General features: G+C 48.6%; 1 protein-coding gene and 1 long non-coding RNA gene across 4 annotated transcripts in view; one reads left to right on the top strand and one right to left on the bottom strand.

Annotated features, from left to right (window-relative positions):
• Window positions 1–668: 668 nt before the first annotated feature.
• Window positions 669–4,392, top strand: LOC307203373. Its single transcript, XR_013833203.1, has 3 exons — window positions 669–733; window positions 2,362–2,507; window positions 4,337–4,392. It is a non-coding gene; the product is annotated as an uncharacterized lncRNA (long non-coding RNA).
• A 3,563-nt stretch (window positions 4,393–7,955) lies between these two features.
• The window catches only part of CACNA1H (calcium voltage-gated channel subunit alpha1 H), a 382,159-nt gene continuing 371,716 nt past the window's right edge, over window positions 7,956–18,398 (bottom strand). For all 3 annotated transcript variants that reach the window (XM_079953635.1, XM_079953637.1, XM_079953636.1), the window contains 3 exons: window positions 16,621–16,798; window positions 15,561–15,739; window positions 7,956–10,775 (listed from right to left, as the gene is read on the bottom strand). In XM_079953635.1, the coding sequence (XP_079809761.1) occupies window positions 9,612–10,775; window positions 15,561–15,739; window positions 16,621–16,798 (1,521 nt within the window). In that variant the 3' untranslated portion in view covers window positions 7,956–9,611. The remainder of the gene's footprint in view (window positions 10,776–15,560; window positions 15,740–16,620; window positions 16,799–18,398) is intronic.

The raw sequence follows: 18,398 nt of genomic DNA, 5'->3' as shown, positions 1-18,398 counted from the left end.
CATTTTAAATTGCATTTTAACCTGTATTTTAATTTTAGTTTCCCCCCCTTCTCTTTCCCCCCTATTATGTTTTTACTGTGATTTTATTGGTGTTAGCTGCCCTGAGCCCAGCTCTGGCCAGGGAGGGTGGGGTATAAATAAATAAATAAATAAATAAATAAATAAATAAATTATTATTATTATTATTATTATTATTATTATTATATCAAATCCAAACCCCTCCTCCTCCCCCTTCTTCTTCTTCTTCTTCTTCTTCTTCTTCTTCTTCTTCTTCTTCTTCCCATCAACCTTGTCCATTGTGCATGCTGGCAGCGGCTGATCGGAGACCAGCCAGATTTGGAGGCCATCAAGACAAGGATCGAAGGCAGGCAAGTCTGTCAAAACTTCCCTCTCTTCCCTCTCACAATGCTCAAGCAGCTTTTTGCTTTGGTCCCCTGTGAGCAACATCTAATTAGCTTCATTTCATACCATTACGCTTGTAATAAAAACCTGGAGTGGGACCAGGTTTTTTGTTTTAAATCTTAAAATGGGGAAAGCTCAAAAGAAAGAATCCACAGGGAGCTGGTTCAATCGTGACCCAGTTCCCGCTCCATGTTTGTGACCTAAAAATGGTGTAATTCTTTTTGGCCAATGCTGAAAACTTTCTTCTGTCTCTTTACACTGACCGTAGGTGAGCGGCAGAGCACCTGTTCTGGATGCAGAAGGTTCCAGGTTCACTCTCATGTAGAACCAGGTAAGACTCAGCTGCTGGACAGCCCAGAGAACTGCTGCCAGCCAGTGTAGACAGCCCTGTGCTAAATAGACTAGTGGCCTGATTGAATGTATAAGGCAGCTTCCCATGTTGCTAAACTCTGCCCCTAGTCAGCAGCATGGATAGCTCACTCAGAGCATGATGCTGATAATGCCAAGGTTCGATCCCCGTTATTAAATAATAACAATAACAATAACAACAACAATAATAAATTTATTATTTATACCCTGCCCATCTGGCCGGGCCTCCCCAGCCAATCTGGGTAACTCCCAACAGAATATCAAAAACACGATAAAACATTAAAATCTTCCCTAAACAGAGCTGCCTTCAGATGTTTTTTAAAAGTCTGTTTGTTGTTTTTCTCTTTGACATCTGGTGGGAGGGAGTTCCACAGGGCGGGTGCCACTACCAAGAAGGCCCTCTGCCTGGTTCCCTGTAACTTGGCTTTTCGCAGCGAGGGAACCACCAGAAGGCCCTCGGCACTGGACCTCAGTGTCCTGGTAGAACGATGGGGGTGGGACTAGATGTTCTTCCAGGTCCCTTCTAACTCTACAATTCTAGTTGTGGAGGTATAGTTCAGGTTTCTGGTTATTTGTACCCTTAAGTATCTGTATTTGGTGCAGCAAAGTTTTTTTAATCTGTGTGATGTTGCTGAATTCTTTTTGGACTTGATGGGTATATGTGATGAAACACATACCCTCGGATTTTGCAAAAATCACCTGTAGGCCCGACCCCATTGTAAATGTGTTGAGTTCTTTGGTTAGGGTGATCTCTGTGCTTCTGGGGTCTGGCGTCACGACCATCATCTGTGAAGAGCCCTAGTTTATAAGCTTTGCCACTCCCTTGATGTTGGGGGCCCAATTCTACGAGTCTAAGGTGTTGTTAAGGGACGTGGGTGGCGCTGTGGGTTAAACCACAGAGCCTAGGACTTGCCGGCAGTTTGAATCCCCGCGATGGGGTGAGCTCCCGTTGCTTGGTCCTTGCTCCTGCCAACCTAGCAGTTCAAAAGCACACCACTGCAAGTAGATAAATAGGTACTGCTCTGGCGGGAAGGTAAATGGCATTTCCGTGCGCTGCTCTGGTTCGCCAAAAGCGACTTAGTCATGCTGGCCACATGACCCAGAAGCTGTATGCCGGCTCCCTCGGCCAATAAAGCAAGATGAGCACCGCAATCCCAGAGTTGGTCACGACTGGACCTAATGGTCAGGGGTCCCTTTACCTTTAAGGTGTTGTTGGACTACAACTCCCATCATCCCTCATGATTGGTTACACTGGCTGGGACTGATGGGAGCTGGAGTCTGAAACATCTGGAAGAGGTCCTTAGGTCCTTTGCTCTATCCTTAGTTTATGTGCTATGCTGCCTTGCATACAGGAATAAATCAAAGCCTTCTCTGGGGAGGAAGTGAACACGATTCATCCTAATTCTTTCTGTTAAATAAAGAGAGAGAGAGGTATTTGTCTGCTCTGGCCTCTCTTTGGAACAGTAGGATCTGAAGATCGGATGAGCTGTCTGTCCTCGCTGTTAATTAATGACTCATCCTGACTTCAAAAGCAAGGAGCTTTCGACAGGTGGATGGTGCTGTTTCAGGGACATCCAATTCATCTTTTAGGAGGAGGGCGCAGGTGGACAGAAAAACAACAGTTCTGGAACTTGATAAAAGAACAGTCCTTGTAAGAACATGAGAAGAACCCTGGATCAGGCCCATGATCCATCTAGTCCAGCATGCTGTCCTCACAGTGGCCAAAGAGAAGCCAGGTGAGCCTACAAGCAGAACCACAGCAGTTTGGAGTCACTTTGCACAGGCTAAATTTCTGATTGTGTTGACTAAAAATCCCTCCCCCCCCCATTTCTTTTGGTTAAGTGGAAAACACAAGCCTCCCACACAAACATGGGCAAAACCGTAATTCAATTAGAAGCAGCCTTTAATCTCGAAACGTGCCTAATATTTGCACAAAGGTTTTAGGATGAATAATTAAATAAAGCTTCATCCATTAAACCTGTCCCGGCAAAGCTTTTAAGGCAGGGATGTGTCTTAATGACTCAGAGATGTCTGCTTTTTCTCTCTCTCAGAGGCCTTCATCAGGGCTCTTTAAAAAAGAGGAGGGGGAGAATATCCTTCGGAGCATTTTGTGAAAACGTCGTTCTTCTGAAACAGTTTTGCAGCAGGTTAAAGAGAAGAGCTGAAGCTCACTCATGTGACTTCGAGCCTGTCAATCTTCTTTAGCCTAACCTACCTGTCAGGGATGTTGTGAGGGTTAAAATGGGGGGTTCCTTGGTGGAAAGGTGGGATTAAAAAGGTAAAGGTAAAGGGACCCCTGACCGTTAAGCCCAGACTCTGGGGTTGTGGTGCTCATCTTGCTTTATTGGCCGAGGGAGTCGGCGTTTGTCCGCAGACAGTTTTTCTGGGTCATGTGGCCAGCATGAATAAGCTGTTTCTGGTGAAACCAGAGCAGTGCACGGAAATGCCGTTTACCTTCCCGCCGGAGAGGTACCTATTTATCTACTTGCACACTGATGTGCTATCGAACTGCTAGGTTGGTAGGAGCAGGGACCGAGCAATGGGAGCTCACCCCGTGGAGGGGATTCAAACCGCCGACCTTCCAATCATCAAGCGCTAGGCTCAGTGGTTTAGACCACAGCGCCACCCGCGTCCCTTCGGAAAGGTGGGATATGTTATAATAAATATTATTGGGCTAGATGATCCTCAGGGTCCCTTCTATGGTTCTATGAATAAATATCAGGAATAGGTTCATAATAGTGTTAGCCCCCAGCTCTTCCAGCCTCTAACACACAGGCACATTTGAACAGAAGAAGATTTCTGCTGGAGCAGGCCCCAAACTCATTTTGCTCCAGCATCATCTTCCCACAGTGTCCAACCAGATGCCTATGTAAATCCCACAATCCTATAGTGGCACCTCGGGTTACAGACGCTTCAGGTTACAGACGCTTCAGATTACAGACTCCGCTAACCCAGAAATATTACCTCAGGTTAAGAACTTTGCTTCAGGATGAGAACAGAAATTGCACGCCAGCGGCGCAGCGGCTGCAGCAGCAGGAGGCCCCATTAGCTAAAGTGGTGCTTCAGGTTAAGAACAGTTTCAGGTTAAGAACAGACCTCCAGAACGAATTAAGTTCTTAACTCGAGGTACCACTGCAATCATAGAGTTAGAAGGGTCATCTAATCCAACCCGTCTGTAATGCAGAAATATTTTGCCCTGTGTGGGGCTTGAACCCACAACCCTGAAATTAGGAGTCTCACACACTTCCAACATATAACTAAGCCATGCAGTTCTCCCCTGGGGATTGATGGATAAACCACTCTTGGAACCGTAGCTCTGTGAAGGGAACAGGGGTCTCCAAATACCTCTCGCCACCCTTAATAAACTGCAGTTCCCATGGGGGAAGCCATGGCTGTTTACAGTGATGTAGTAGGGCTTTAAGGTGTGGATGTGGCCTGTTTGGGGTGGTGGTGCTTATGTGGCCCCCAGAGGGTTGTCCAAAGGCAAGTGTGGCCCTCAGGCCTTTCCTTTACAGTTCATTCCATGCAGCAAAACTTTTGATCTCTCTGTCTTTCTTGGTTTTAGCTCCTGGAAGGTGCCATAGTCACCTGGTCAAATGAGACAAGGATTAGCTTCTTAACCCCCACCCAACACACATGTCTGAAACCTTCAACATTGCCTCAGTGCCTTTCAGGAAAGACATGTAGACAAGGAATGGAACTATGGGCCTATCATTGATTTTAAGATAAGTGAAAACCCGCTTGTCAGAGCTGCCTCCAGGTCCCAGCTCACAGAGGACCAACGCTAGGCTGTAGTTATGTACAAAAGTCTTTATTGAGATTCAGTCTCCATTTCAAAGCCGCAGCGTGCAGCTCTACGTCCCGACCTTAGACCGGCGAAGTCCTGTCTGAGTCTCCTCCCCCTCCACACCAGTTTAAGACTCTCGCTTTGCTCCACCTCTTCCTAAATTCCTTTCTCCTCTGGGCCCTCCTGCCCGCTAGGGTCTCATCCTTCCTGGATTCCTCTGACGCTGACCCTGACGATTCTTGCCCCTCCTTCCGGCGGGCTTTAGGACCTGGTTCCCTATCCGGGCTACCTTCTGTGCCGCTCGCCTGTACCTTTGAACTTGGCGCGCGCGCCCAGCCTGCAACTTTCCTCTTAACCGTTAACTCGCTCTCTGATGGAGGCGTGGTCCACCCTGACTCATCTTCTCTCGCTGGTGGTGCATGTGTGGGCTCTGACACCTGGGACTCCTCCCCCCCACTACGCTCTGGTGGGGAAGCTGGTCCTGATTTGCAACTGCTGCTCTGGGAGTCCCCGCTGGCCCCTTGCTTCTGGGGTGTCCCCCTTGTGTCGCCCCTTGCCCTGCTGAAAAGCATTGCTGACAGCAGCTGCGTTGACTTGATGTAGGAGACAAGAAGGTGAGAACTGCCTTTACTGGATCAAGCCAAAATCCACGAGGTCCCTCTTTCAGTTTGCAACAGTGGCCAGCCAGGGCCTCTGAAGAGCTTCCAGCTTGTGCCCTGTCTCTTGCTTCACCTTGGCATGATCTGGTACTCAGGTAGACTGCATCTGTACACAGAGGCTCTGTACATTCAGGGTTGCATTGCTGGATATAGTCGTAGATTGGTTGGCCAAGACTCTGGGTTTAATCCACTATCTGTTCACTACAGTGGTACCTCAGGTTAAGTACTTAATTCGTTCTGGAGGTCTGTTCTTAACCTGAAACTGTTCTTAACCTGAAGCACCACTTTAGCTAATGGGGCCTCCCGCTGCTGCCGCGCCACCAGAGCACAATTTCTGTTCTCATCCTGAAGCAAAGTTCTTAACCTGAAGCACTATTTCTGGCTTAACAGAGTCTGTAACCTGAAGCATAGTAACCTGAAGCGTATGTAACCCGAAGTACCACTGTACTGCTGTTAGAAATGTTGCGGGGGGCGGGGTGGGATTTGTGGCACTCTAAATGTTGCTGGACTACAGTTCCCATTGTCTTTGACCACTGACCATGCTGGCTGGGACTGATGGGATTTGGAATCCAACAGCGTCTGGAGGGGCCTCCCAGACGAACCAAGCATCCCTGAAATGTCCCCTTGCAAGCGTCCTTATTGCCCTTTTCCGCTGCATAATCCAGCAGATTCAAAATGTCAGCACGTTCTTGGGCAGACGTTCTTGCAACCCCTGAATATATTACTGATAACCATCTTGCTTCTCAAAGCCATTTTGAGCTACAAAGGATGCAAAGTGTTTGCTTACAACACAATCATAAGGAATGTCATCTGAGGACCAAACTAGACGTGGCATAATTGATTTGTGAGTAGAATCTCCTGTTGTTGTTGTTTTTTTAAAATATTATTTAATGTGTCAGCTACCAGGGACGCAGGTGGTGCTGTGGTCTAAACCACTGAGCCTCTTGGGCTTGCTAATCAGAAGGTCGGCGGTTCGAATGCCTGCAACAGGGTGAGCTCCCGTTTCTCTGTCCCAGCTCCTGTCAACATAGCAGTATGAAAGCACGCCAAAAAAAGTGCAAGTAGATAAATAGGTACTGCTCTGGCGGGAAGGTAAACGGCGTTTCCGTGCGCTGCTCTGGTTTCAGTGTTCCGCTGCTCCAGAAGCAGCTTAGTCCTACTGGCCACATTACCCGGAAAAACTGTCTGTGGACAAAATGCTGGCTCCCTTGGCCTGAAAGCTAGATGAGTGCCGCAATCTCAGAGTCATCTGTGACTGGACTTAACTGGACCTTTCTAACATGTCAACTGGGCACCATTTTCCTTATTAATCACACACACCCCTCCAAATTGCTAGTACCCCACACATCAACATGTATCCTATAGGTTTTTGGAAGCTTGGGAAGGGCAAATTTTAAACCATTGTCACACCAGAGAACTGTGCTTCTGCCCGTTCACACTGGCTTGGCTTCTCGTTACATACGATCTGGGCCCATATCGGCCCTTTCTTTAACCCTTCACAAATATCACCGGAAAGCTGAATCAGTGCCACTAACAGAGACCTGGATGAATCATGTCTGGGAGAGGGCGCTCTTGGATCATCGTACACAGAGATAGAGGGCTGTCAGTGGCATGTCAGAAAAGGGATAGGTTTGGGGAGATTTTGGTTTTCCTTCTTCTCTTTCATAAACAAGGGACAGCATCTTTTATATGCTCCAGTCTCTCAAGCTCCTATGTGGAGGGGCTACATGGGTGCTCATTGAAAGTGGGGTGAGAAACGAGGCGTAGGGTCCTTGAGTCTCCAAATGCACAACAGCAGAGCGCCCACCGTGTTACAGGCATCACATTATGTCTGTACAGTGCTTTGCTTCAGGCTAGCTTGTAACCAAAACAATTTTGTGTGGTCATATCTGCGGTTTGTTATGTTCCACAAAAACGATCACAATTACTTTAGAAACAACAAATATTTAAAAACCACAGATTGAGAAGGAGGGGAACCGCTGCTGATGGCACAGGTGCTAGCCAGTTCGTACTGCTTACATTGGGCTGCTTCCCATTCATAGGAAAATGGGTGTTGCCAACATGGTGCCCACCAGTGCCTCCTATGCATAGCTGTCAATGTTTTCCTTTTTTTAAGGGAAATTCCCTTATTCCGAATAGGATTCCTCACAAGAAAATGGAAAAGTTGACAGCTATGCTCCTATGGTGCCCATAAAAGAGGTACCCCTGCTCAGTTCCTGTTTGTGCTGGCTCAGCCTCTCCTACATTGAGCAAGTTTTATGGGATGTCTGGATTTCTCTCCTCTCTTCTGAAAATAGAAGCACAAAGAGCATGGCGGCGGCGGATGTAGGTGTCCCTTCCCCATTGATGAAGGCTTATGCCTGAACAGTTGTGAGGTCCTGCCTCTTTTTCTTCTCCTTTAAATGTGTCAACCATTTTTGTGGAATGCCACACTGCACGGCAGCCATTTTGTGTCACCTTGCACCTCCACACCCGCCATTTTGTGACTGGCAACCGTGGCACTTTTTCAGAACTCCAGATGTGCCCCCAAAAGGTTGGCGACCCCTAGAAAATATTCCCCAGAAATTTGCATAACATTTTTCTTGTCAGAGTTCACAACAGAAATAAAAAAAAGCCCTTGGTGAGGGTTCCATGAAACTGCCCCCATGATTTTCCTTTCTTCACCTGAGATTGATTCTGGATGTTATTCATTTACTCCTGAGTCCAGTGAAGGAAGAAAAAAAAAAAAAACAGCCCCAATCCTTAAATAATTTACTATTTATTTGTTTTTTGTTTTTTCCTGTCAACTTCGGAAATCACTTTCATTACGTTCAGCCCTCGTTGTGCACGTTTAAAGTTCAGATTATTGCAACATTTAACCTGAATTCCATAAGAAAACAGACGGGGGGGGGGGAGGGGAGGAGAAAGAAAATTAAAAAACAAAAACAAAAAACCAAGAAAATTCATCACTTGAAATAGATGTAAAATAATAAAAAAAGGACAGATTCTGTACCCACAAGAAGAATGAATAACTTATTGTTATTGCACTGGCTACAATTCAGTAGTTATTTTGGTTTTCATCATTTCCTGTAGCAAGGACACCAAATTTTAAAAAAATAATAATGAAAAAGCAAAAAGTGGAACTGTTAGAGACATACCAAAATGTTAGCTAGTAGCTCAAGCCCCAAAAATGGCTGGTTAGGGAAAGTGGAGAAGAGAAAAAGGGAGAGGTATATTTGGGGCAAAAATGAGAGAACCCTAAGCACTGTAATGAAGCTTCCACTGAGAATCAAACAATACACCACCCAGTTGAGAATCTTATGTTAATGCAAAAGAAAAGAAAAGATTATCTGCTATAGGGTGAGAGGATAAACAGGCTCCCAATCCAGCTAAAGTTTATGGCAACAGAAGCAGCAGTTCTCAATGCACTTTACTAGGAAATAACTCCAATCGAACCTCACAAAGGCTGCGGATTCTATACACACTTACCTGGGAGTAAGTCCCACTGAACTCGGTGGGGCTTACTTATGAGTAGGCATGCATAGGATTGCACTGCAAGTGGTTCTAATGCAGACAGTCACGCTTAAAACGATGGGGAGCAAGGTAGCCAGTTTCAGCGGGAGTTAACTGGGGCTGACTTTAGTCGGATCAGGGCCACGGTGTCTAACTTTGGAGTAAACATTCATAGGGTTGGATCTGCGAGTTCCACTGGAAGCCACAAGAGGCTTCAATGGGACTTAAATGCGACTAACTGTAGCTGGATCAGGTCCAGTGTTCGCTATAAAAATATGTGCATTAGGAAGAGAAGAGTTTTCACGTGAATGTTTACGTTGTGTTGTGTTTCGTGTGTGTATGTGTGTTTTTCTTTTTTATTTCTCAAATACATTATTTTCTATTTATAATAACTGCTGATATACAGACAATATACAACTTGCATCTCCTGGGCACTTTCACTTCCCGTGACAACTTCCCGTGCAATAATAAAAGGTGCCGTTTCGAAAAAAAGTCAAAAAAGGTTTGTTTCTTTAAATCCTATTTTTTTCCCCTTTAAAAAAGATAAAACAAAGGCTCGAAACCCAAATCAATGTGATCGAGGCCACGCAGGGAGGTGGGGGTGGTTGGGGAGGGGGAGGGGGGAGGAAAAGAAAAATTGGAAAAGCCACTCCGTGTGCCGCTAGGAAAGGAAAAAGAAAGAAATCTCCTTTCCTTACCCTGAACCTTGTTGCTGCTTCTCTTTGATTTTTTTTTTTAAAACAACTACAACAAAAACCTTCACAGCGCTTAAAGAGAAATGACAAGTGTTTTGGGATAAGCGTCGGCCACGGACTCGCGGCTTTTCAATCTTTTTTTCCACTTCGAAGCCACTTGTGTGGCAAAGCCCTTTTAAGTTCACTCTCGACCTCCCCCCTTGGAAGCTATACTGGTTCGTCCACCTCTTCCTCTGTTGCTGTGATCGCAGGGACCAGTCCGTGCTTCCGGAGGAGGGGGCTCCTAGTCCCACCAAGAACCTCTTGGCTTTGCTCGGGGTTGCTGAGCTGCGCTTGCGAGTGGCCCATCTTTTGCAGTTCCAGAGCTGCGCTGTCGTCGCCGGGCCGGGAGTCCGCAGAGGCAGGCGTGGCTTGGCCGCAATCCAAGAGGCAGTCTGGGAGGGCCCCTGCGGTGGAGCCAGCCTCGGACTGCTCGAAGGAGAAGTTTGGGATGGTTAAATGTTCTCCGCGGCAGGCGGGTGGGCCCCGGCGCTCTGCCTTGGAACCCGGATCTCCGGGCTGGTTGTCCGCAAGGTCTAAGGAGTCCCTGTAGGCGGTGGATTCACACGACGGGGTCCTCCTCCTCAGCAGACTGTTCTCGGATGCTTTGGTACGTGTGGACGTGTTGCTTTCTTCCTCCACGGGAGGATCTATAGAAATGCAAGGCGGGCTCATCTTCTTTTTCCGCCGGACGCCGTGGATGTACTCGGACTCTGGCTGGATGTGGAGAGGGAGCTTCCTCTTCTCCTCCGACGACTCCGCGAAGCTGCGGTCCCCGTCGTCGACAAACGGGCAGATCTCGATGGAGTGCCGTCTTTGGTCGTCCGCCCAAGTTGGCTTGGCCAAGAACCCTCGCGTGTCAACGCTGTAAAACTTCTTCAAGTCTTTCTCTTTGCTGTTGCCGCCTAAACTGGTTGTGCTGCAGTTCTTGAGGGGGACGGGGGACGGGGCGGGAGAGGCGAAAGGGGAGTCGGCGGGGTCGCTGCCGTCCGGCTGCCCCCGCCAGTCCCTCGCGGAACTGTTGATGTGGCTGACCTCTTCATCGGCCAGGTCTGAAGATTCGAAGAGCGAGCTGTCTGGGTTGCTGTTGCAGCTGGACGGCCTGCGCGGGATAGTGTGCTGGCTGAAAGTGTGTTTGCGGGTGCAGACGCTCGAGGGCCTGTGGGGTGATGCATGGGGAAGGGGAGGTGTCCCAGGTAGAGATGTGGGGGCAGGGTGAAGCAGAGGCGGGCCCAGGATGCTCTGGGACAGCATCTTTGGTGGGAGGTTCTCGCAGGGTTCAGCTTTAGAATCTGCATTTGGACCTTCCAATGAGTCCCTCTGAATGGCCTCCTGCAATACACAAAGAGAAGGCGAACAGAGAGGAAACTGGCATTTCAGTATAAAGAACGCAATCAGATATATACACGGCAGTTCTCCCCTTCTCTCATAATACTAGAACTTAGCGGGGACGTCCGATGGAGCTGAATGTTGGAAGATTCAGGATGGATGAAATAAAGTACAACTACAGAATTTGGTCCCACAAGATGGAATGATGGCCACCATCTTGGGCACCTGTGAAATAAGCTTAGACACATTCATTGGAGATTGGGCTATTAGTTAGCCTATTAGCCATGATGGCTAAGCTTTCCCTCTACTGGCAGAGGCAGCATGCCTCTGCACAACTATTCCTAGAAATCACAACTGGGAATTTGCTGTCACACCCAGGTCCTGTTTCCCATAGGGACCTGGTTAGTTGTAGTGAGATCAGAATACTTGACCAGATAGGTCATTGACCTGACCCAGCAGTGCTTATTTTTAGTTATTATGTCAGGGCTACGGCTGGGTGAGATCTGGTTTTCAACATTGTGATATACCACCACCTAAACATCATGATATACCGATACAGTGGTGCCTCGCAAGACGAAAAGAATCCGTTCCGCGAGTCTCTTCGTCTAGCGGTTTTTTCGTGTTGCGAAGCAAGCCCATTGACAGCTTAGCGGATTTGCGCTATTAGTGCTATTAGCGGCTTTTAGAGGCTTATCGGCTTAGCGGATAAACAGATAAGCGGCTTAGCAGCTTAGAAAGGGGGGGGGGGAGGAAAAAAACCCCTGCAGGAACTCGCAAGACATTTTCGTCTTGCGAAGCAAGCCCATAGGAAATTTGTTTTGCAAAGCACCTCCAAAACGGAAAACCCTTTTGTCTAGCGGGTTTTCCGTCTTGCGAGGCGTTCGTCTTGCGGGGCACCACTGTATATCGCAATGTCTGAAATTAGGATGGAGCTATGTAGAGGCATCGGATTGCTTCACAGTTTTCCCCGCATCGTGATTTTTGCATAGCACACACACACACACACACCATGATTCACAATATATCGCCAGGTCAAAATTTATGAAACCGATATCACAGCATGGGTTTCAAACTGGTTTGTGGCGACATATTGATATATCGCTCTGCCCTAGTCAGGACCAATTTCAGGTGTGGGGAAGCCTTCAGCAACATAGTCTTGATGGGCCTTTGGAGAGAGTAGGCCTCATTTGCCTTCCAAGGGCCTAAGGGGATTGGTGTGGTGTTGGCAAGGTCTACGGGCAGTTTGTGGGGTGGGGGAGTTGGTGAGTGGAGTGAATGCAGACAGATATTTTGGTAGTAGTGATGGTTTCTGGGGAGAAAGCAAAGATGTGAAGCTTGTTTCTTGAGGAGATGTCCAGTCCTTCTCCAAGCCAGTTGTGCCTGCCTTACTTGGGTCACCTCCTATAGGTGATGAGAAAAGTAGGTATAATACAGAATGGAGAATGAGAGATGACTCGAGAAGCCTGGAGAATGGGAAAATGCAGGTGTAGGGAACTTTGGGTGCTTCTAGATGTTTATGGATCGAGATATGGATCAAGATATGGATATGCTCGTACCCCTTCCAATCTGCGCCTCATCCCGAGGGACGAGGGTAGGGTGAGCAAGGATTACTCACCTCCGTCACTGGTGCTGTGCAATGCCAGGTCTATAGGCAACAAAACCGCCACCCTGCGAGATTTCTTTACCTCGCAGGGGGTCGACCTGGCTTGTGTGACGGAGACCTGGGTGCGCGAAGGGGAAACAGTTACCTTACGAGAGATGTCGCCCCCGGGCGCGGACTGTGGGCCGGGGGGGAGGGGTTGCATTATTACTCCGGGAAGATTGTCCTTTCAGGGCTCTACCATCGCCATCGATCCCCGGCATTGAATGTGTTGGCCTAGTGTGGGGCTCCGAGGAGAGCTTGGCTGTCTGGCTGGTGTACTAGCCACCTAGCGCACCAGCAGCCACCCTATCAGGCCTACTGGAGGCGGTGGCTGGCTGGGCCTTCGAGTTCCCTAACCTATTGGTATTGGGGGACTTCAACATCCATGCTGATGCCACTCCCTCCTCACAGGCTCTGGACCTGGTGTCTTCCATGGCGACACTAGGGCTCTCCCAGTTTGTTTCGGGCCCCACACATCAAGCAGGCCACACGCTGGATTTGATCTTTGGCGTAGGTATAGATGTGATCATGTCTCCTTCGATGAAGGTGCCATGGTCTGATACTACGCTCTGAAAGCCAGGATTGACTTTCCACCCCCACCCTGCTTAGGTGGCAAGCCGATTTGGGCTCGCCCGCAGAGGCTGATGGACCCTGATAGATTCTGCCAAGCCTTGTGGCACCTTGCTCCCCCTGGCGACTCATTGATTGAGCTTGTTGAGGGCTGGAATATCCAGCTCCTGGCAGCCATGGATGAGATTGCACCTAAGCGCCCTCTGCGACCCTGTAGAAACCGGGCTCCCTGGTTTACCGAGGAGCTTCGGAAAATGAAGTGGGACCTCAGACGGCTAGAGTGAGTATGGCAGGGTGCCCGTGACGGAGCCTCAAGAACATCTTATAGGGCTTTTATGAAAACCTACGAGATGGCGGTGAAGGCTGCTAAGAAGTCTTATTTCTTGGCCTTCATTGCATCCGCTAGCTCTCGCCCGGCGCAATTATTTAGTATAATTAGGTCTTTAATGTCCCTTGAGGGACAGCCAAATTTAAATAACAATTTGACACACAGCTGTGAGGCATTTGCGAGCTTTTTTGCGGAGGTGTTGTTGCTCCGCCATGACCTCCCTGCCAATTTGGATACAATAAAGGAACTGGAGGCCCCTTGACTGTCCTCAGGTCCAGTATTGGACCAGATGTGGACAGACTCCTCCAAGCTGGAAAGCCCACCACCTGTTCTCTCGACCTGTGCCCGTCTTGCCTGATTAGAGCGTGTCCAGACGAGGTGTGGGCCCTCCTGGGGGATATCATCAATTTGTCCCTTGGCACGGGGACATTCCCAGGGGAACTGAAGGAGGCAGTGGTGCGCCTGCTCTTAAAGAAAACATCATTAGATCCTTTAGATCTATCCAATTACCGCCCGGTTTCGAATCTTCCGTTCCTGGGTAAGGTGATTGAGAGAGCGGTTGCTGAACAGCTTGGTGGGTTTCTGGATGAAACATTGGCTCTGGATCCATTCCAGTCCGGCTTCCGCGCTGGTCATGGGACCGAGACGGCTCTGGTTGCCCTAACAGATGATCTTCGTAGACAGCTGGATCGAGGCGGGTCGGGGCTGCTGATTCTTCTAGATCTGTCAGCAGCTTTCGACATGGTCGATCACAAACTCCTGGACCACTGCCTTGCCGACGTGGGGATCCAGGACACAGTCCTTCAATGGCTGCACTCGTTTCTCTCTGGTCGGGGACAGAGGGTGGCGCTTGGGGGGGAATTGTCATCGTGCCACTCCTTGGTGTGTGGAGTACCTCAGGGTGCGATACTCTCCCCGATGCTTTTCAACATCTTTATGCGCCCCCTCGCCCAGCTTGTCCGGAGTTTTGGGCTGGGTTGCCATCAGTATGCTGATGACACCCAACTCTATCTGTTGATGGATGGCCATCCTGACTCGGCCCCAGACACACTGACCAGATGTTTGGAAGCTGTGGCTGGATGGTTACGTGGGAGCCGGTTGAAGCTAAATCCTTTGAAGACAGAGGTCCTGTGGCTGGGACGGGACGATATGGGATTGGGGGGGCAACTCCCATCTCTTGCGGGGGCGTAATTAGTGCCAGCACCGTCCGTTAAGAATTTGGGTGTAATCTTCGACACCTCCCTTTCCATGGAGGCGCAGATTGCAGCTATAACAAAGGTGGCATTTTTCCATCTCCGCCAAGCTAAGCAGTTGGCTCCTTACCTCTCTCGCCCTGACCTAGCCACTGTGATCCACACGACGGTCACCTCCAGACTGGATTATTGTAACTCGCTCTACGTGGGGCTGCCCTTGAGACTGACCCAGAAACTCCAGCGGGTGCAGAATGCTGCAGCGAGACTCCTTATGGGGTCTTCACTGCGAGATCACATTCACCCAGTGCTATACCAGCTGCACTGGCTCCCGGTGGAGTACAGGATCAGGTTTAAGGTGCTGGTTTTAACCTTTAAAGCCCTATACGGCCTAGGACCCTCCTACCTACGGGACCGCCTCTCCTGGTATGTCCCACAGAGAAATTTACGGTCTTCAAATAAAAACATGTTGAAGTTCCCAAGCCACAGAGAGGTTAGGCTGGCCTCAACTAGAGCCAGGGCTTTTTTGGCTGTGGCTCCGATCTGGTGGAACACTCTTGTCACAAGAGACTAGGGCCCTGCAGGACTTGACATCTTTCAGCAGGGCCTGCAAGACAGAGCTGTTCCACCAGGCCTTTGGCCAGGGCACAGCCTGACTACCTCCCTTGGCAATCTTCACGGAGCTCTGGCCCAATGGTTGCCAGTGGCTTGATTTGAATTAATTTTATAATGAAATGATTTTAGAGTGATGTGTTGTGTTGTATTTTTGTACTGTTTTATTGTTGTTAGCCGCCCTGAGCCCGGCTTCGGCTGGGGAGGGCGGGATATAAATAAAATTTATTATTATTATTATTATTATTATTATTATTATTATTATGAACTACAGCTCCCACCAGCCCCTGCAAGAATGGCCAACAGTTCAGGAACATCTGGAGGCTCAAAAGCTCTGAACACCTGGGATAACGGAACACACGAGACAGCCCCTTTTGCCCCTTTCCCTTTCCTGAGGTACTGTTAGCCAAGTTATAGGGGAACCGTTAAATGCTGAGGTTTCCAACCTGTCTACAGAGCAGCCTGTTGAGACTGGGAGATCGTGGAGCAGCTCGTGGTGGTAGAAGCTTCCATGAACCTCCCCCTTCCTGGCGAGGGGGTGGGGTGGTTGGACGAAAGGCATCCCGTGGGACCCTCAGCGAAGAGCAAGTCCCCACAGGCTGGGAATGAACAGAGGTGATGGACCCTAGAAGATAAAGAAAAGGTGTTGTTTCAGTCAAGAGGCTTTGAGTGATGGAACTATTTGCAAAAACTCAAAGCCAGTCAGCTGGGGAACCCACAAGAAGAGATGTTTCCAACAGCTATCACAACAAGCATTGCTTACCGTTTGTTCTAGCACCTGGAAGTGAGGGGAGGTTGGTGACATGTTAAATGAGTGCATTGGTGGCTCTGCTAACTTCCAGATGTTGATGGACCCCCAACTCGCATCAGCCTCACCCAGCCAGTGGCCAGGGATGATGGGAGTTTGAGTTCAGCAACATCTGGAAGACCACAGGTTACTCACCTCTGTCTTATTGCCTTATGGCAGGCATGGCCAAACTTGGCCCTCCAGCTGTTTTGGGACTACAACTCCCATCATCCCTAGCTAACAGGACCAGTGGTCAGGGATGATGGGAACTGTAGTCCCAAAACAGCTGGAGGGCCAAGTTTGGCCATACCTGCCTTATGGATTCAAATTGATGGCTTGCACCCTAGGAGACCACCTCTGTTCCACCTAAGCATTGAAGGTCTATTTATACCACCTGTGTATCTGATCTCTTGCTCCTTGAATAAAGGACAGGATAGAAATGTAGGCCAAAACATCTGAAAACAGAGAAAGTAGACGACCCCTTCCTTTCACTTTTTAATCCTTTATGTCTGCCCGGTACCCACTGTGGTAGGTGATCTGGGTAAATCTCCAGAGAAGACAAAAGTATAGAATCATAGAAATGTAGTCCAATCCCTTTCAGTGGAGGAATAGAACAGTCCCCCCACAATCCACTCTGGTGGTTTTGTAAGAGTGTTGTGTTTTATGAACATGACATGGGTCTTTTCCGAAAAGCCCAAGGGCCCCCACAGATGCCATACCTCTTGGTGACTTGTACGAATAGGCCTCTAACTCCACCTCATGGAGCGGGAAGGGGCTTTTGGCTGGCACCACGGGGCGGAACATGTAGCTGTCGTTGGGTAAGGAGTGCATCCTGGCCACCGAGATCTTGCGGACGGTCAGGAGGTTCTGGGGTTCACCAATACCAGCAGCCGCTTCCTGGAGATCAGCGAGAGAGGGGGAAGACTGAGAAAGCCTAGATCTCAAACCTGGACACTGATGAAACTCTCTTCCTCTGACTATGAGTGAATTTGCATGACGAGCTGGGCTGAGTTTGATACTCTACATAGGTAGCATCCTACACGACCCAAAGGTGCCAGTTGTGGGTGGGAGTTTCACACTGGGTGTGTGGTGGCGCAATCACACTGCTTGCAGTGTGATTATCCCAGCACACACCCAGCATGAAACCCACCCAGAACTGCTACAACTGGGACCTACATAGGTACGTGTCTAGGACCCATGTACCTATGGGACTGCCTCTCCTGCTATGCCCCACGGAGGACCTTAAGGTCCACAAATGACAACATTTTGGAGGTCCCAGGTCGCAAGGTTGTTAGATTGGTCGCAACTAGGGCCAGGGCCTTTACAGTACTGGCCCCGACTTGGTGGAATGCTCTGTCACAAGAGACATGGGCCCTGTGGGACTTGACATCTTTCCGCAGGGCCTGCAAGACAGAGCTGTTCCACCTGGCCTTTGGTTTGGACTCAGTCTGACCCTTATGTTTTCCCTCCCCTTATGGTTTTGATCTATGGGCTACTTTTAAAATGAAGCTGCATTTTAAATTGCATTTCAACCTGTATTTTAAATTGGTTTTTCCCCCTATTATGATTTTACTGTAATTTTACTGGTGCTAGCTGCCCTGAGCCCGGCTCTGGCCAGGGAAGGCGGGGTATAAATAAAATTCTTATTCTTATTTCCCCACTCTGACTTCTCCAAACTATACTCGTATACCAAATTATTTGCCTCCCGACCCATCCTCTCTTTCATTGCCACCTGATTTCAGACTCTTCTTCTTCCAGATGTTGCTGAACTACAAGTGCCATCACCCCTGACACATTGGCCATGCTTGCTGGGACTTATGAGCATGGATGCCCAGAAACATCTGGAGGGGCAAAGCTTCTCCACACCTGGTGCAAAGCTTCCTATGGCCTTGCTCCCACACCATTGCCATTCCCCATTGCCATTCCCCATTTACGCGAGCTTCTCTCCTCCAACTCTACCACCACCAACCCACCCGAGAGTCTCTTGTTCTCTTAAATCAGTGGTTCTCCAGGGTTGTAGCATGCCACAATGGTGTGGCAGGAGAGGATGGCAAATGTGATAGGAAGATTCAAGGACAAAGAAGTATTTAAATAGTTCACCGTAGTGTAGAGTAGTATCAAGAGCAGAAAACAGAAAGACTTCTTTGTGTTGATGAGAGTTAGTTTGTCTCAAATAAGACCTAATATAATTGAGATGATCTTTCAGAAGCAAGCTCACACCTCTCGTTGAGTCTGTATACATATGTAATGTACATATGCAAGAGGCTGGTTCATATTTTGGGTATGATTATGTGGCAGCATTGTTTTATGTTTCCTGGGTGACCTACAATCGTATTATAAAGTAGTTGTGCTCTATGTTGTAAGTCTAACACTACTAGCAGTTGTTTCTTTTCGTTTTCCAATGTATTCCTTATCAATAAAAAAATTTGGTGTGGCAGGAGCGGATTTTCATACGGAAAGTGTGGCCCAGGGAAAAAATTCGGTCTCAAATGCTCTG

This window comes from Podarcis cretensis (genome assembly GCF_951804945.1).
Source record: "Podarcis cretensis genome assembly, chromosome: 14".
In the NCBI taxonomy this organism is placed as follows: Eukaryota; Metazoa; Chordata; class Lepidosauria; order Squamata; family Lacertidae; genus Podarcis; species Podarcis cretensis.
This window is presented reverse-complemented; position numbering and strand designations above follow the sequence as displayed.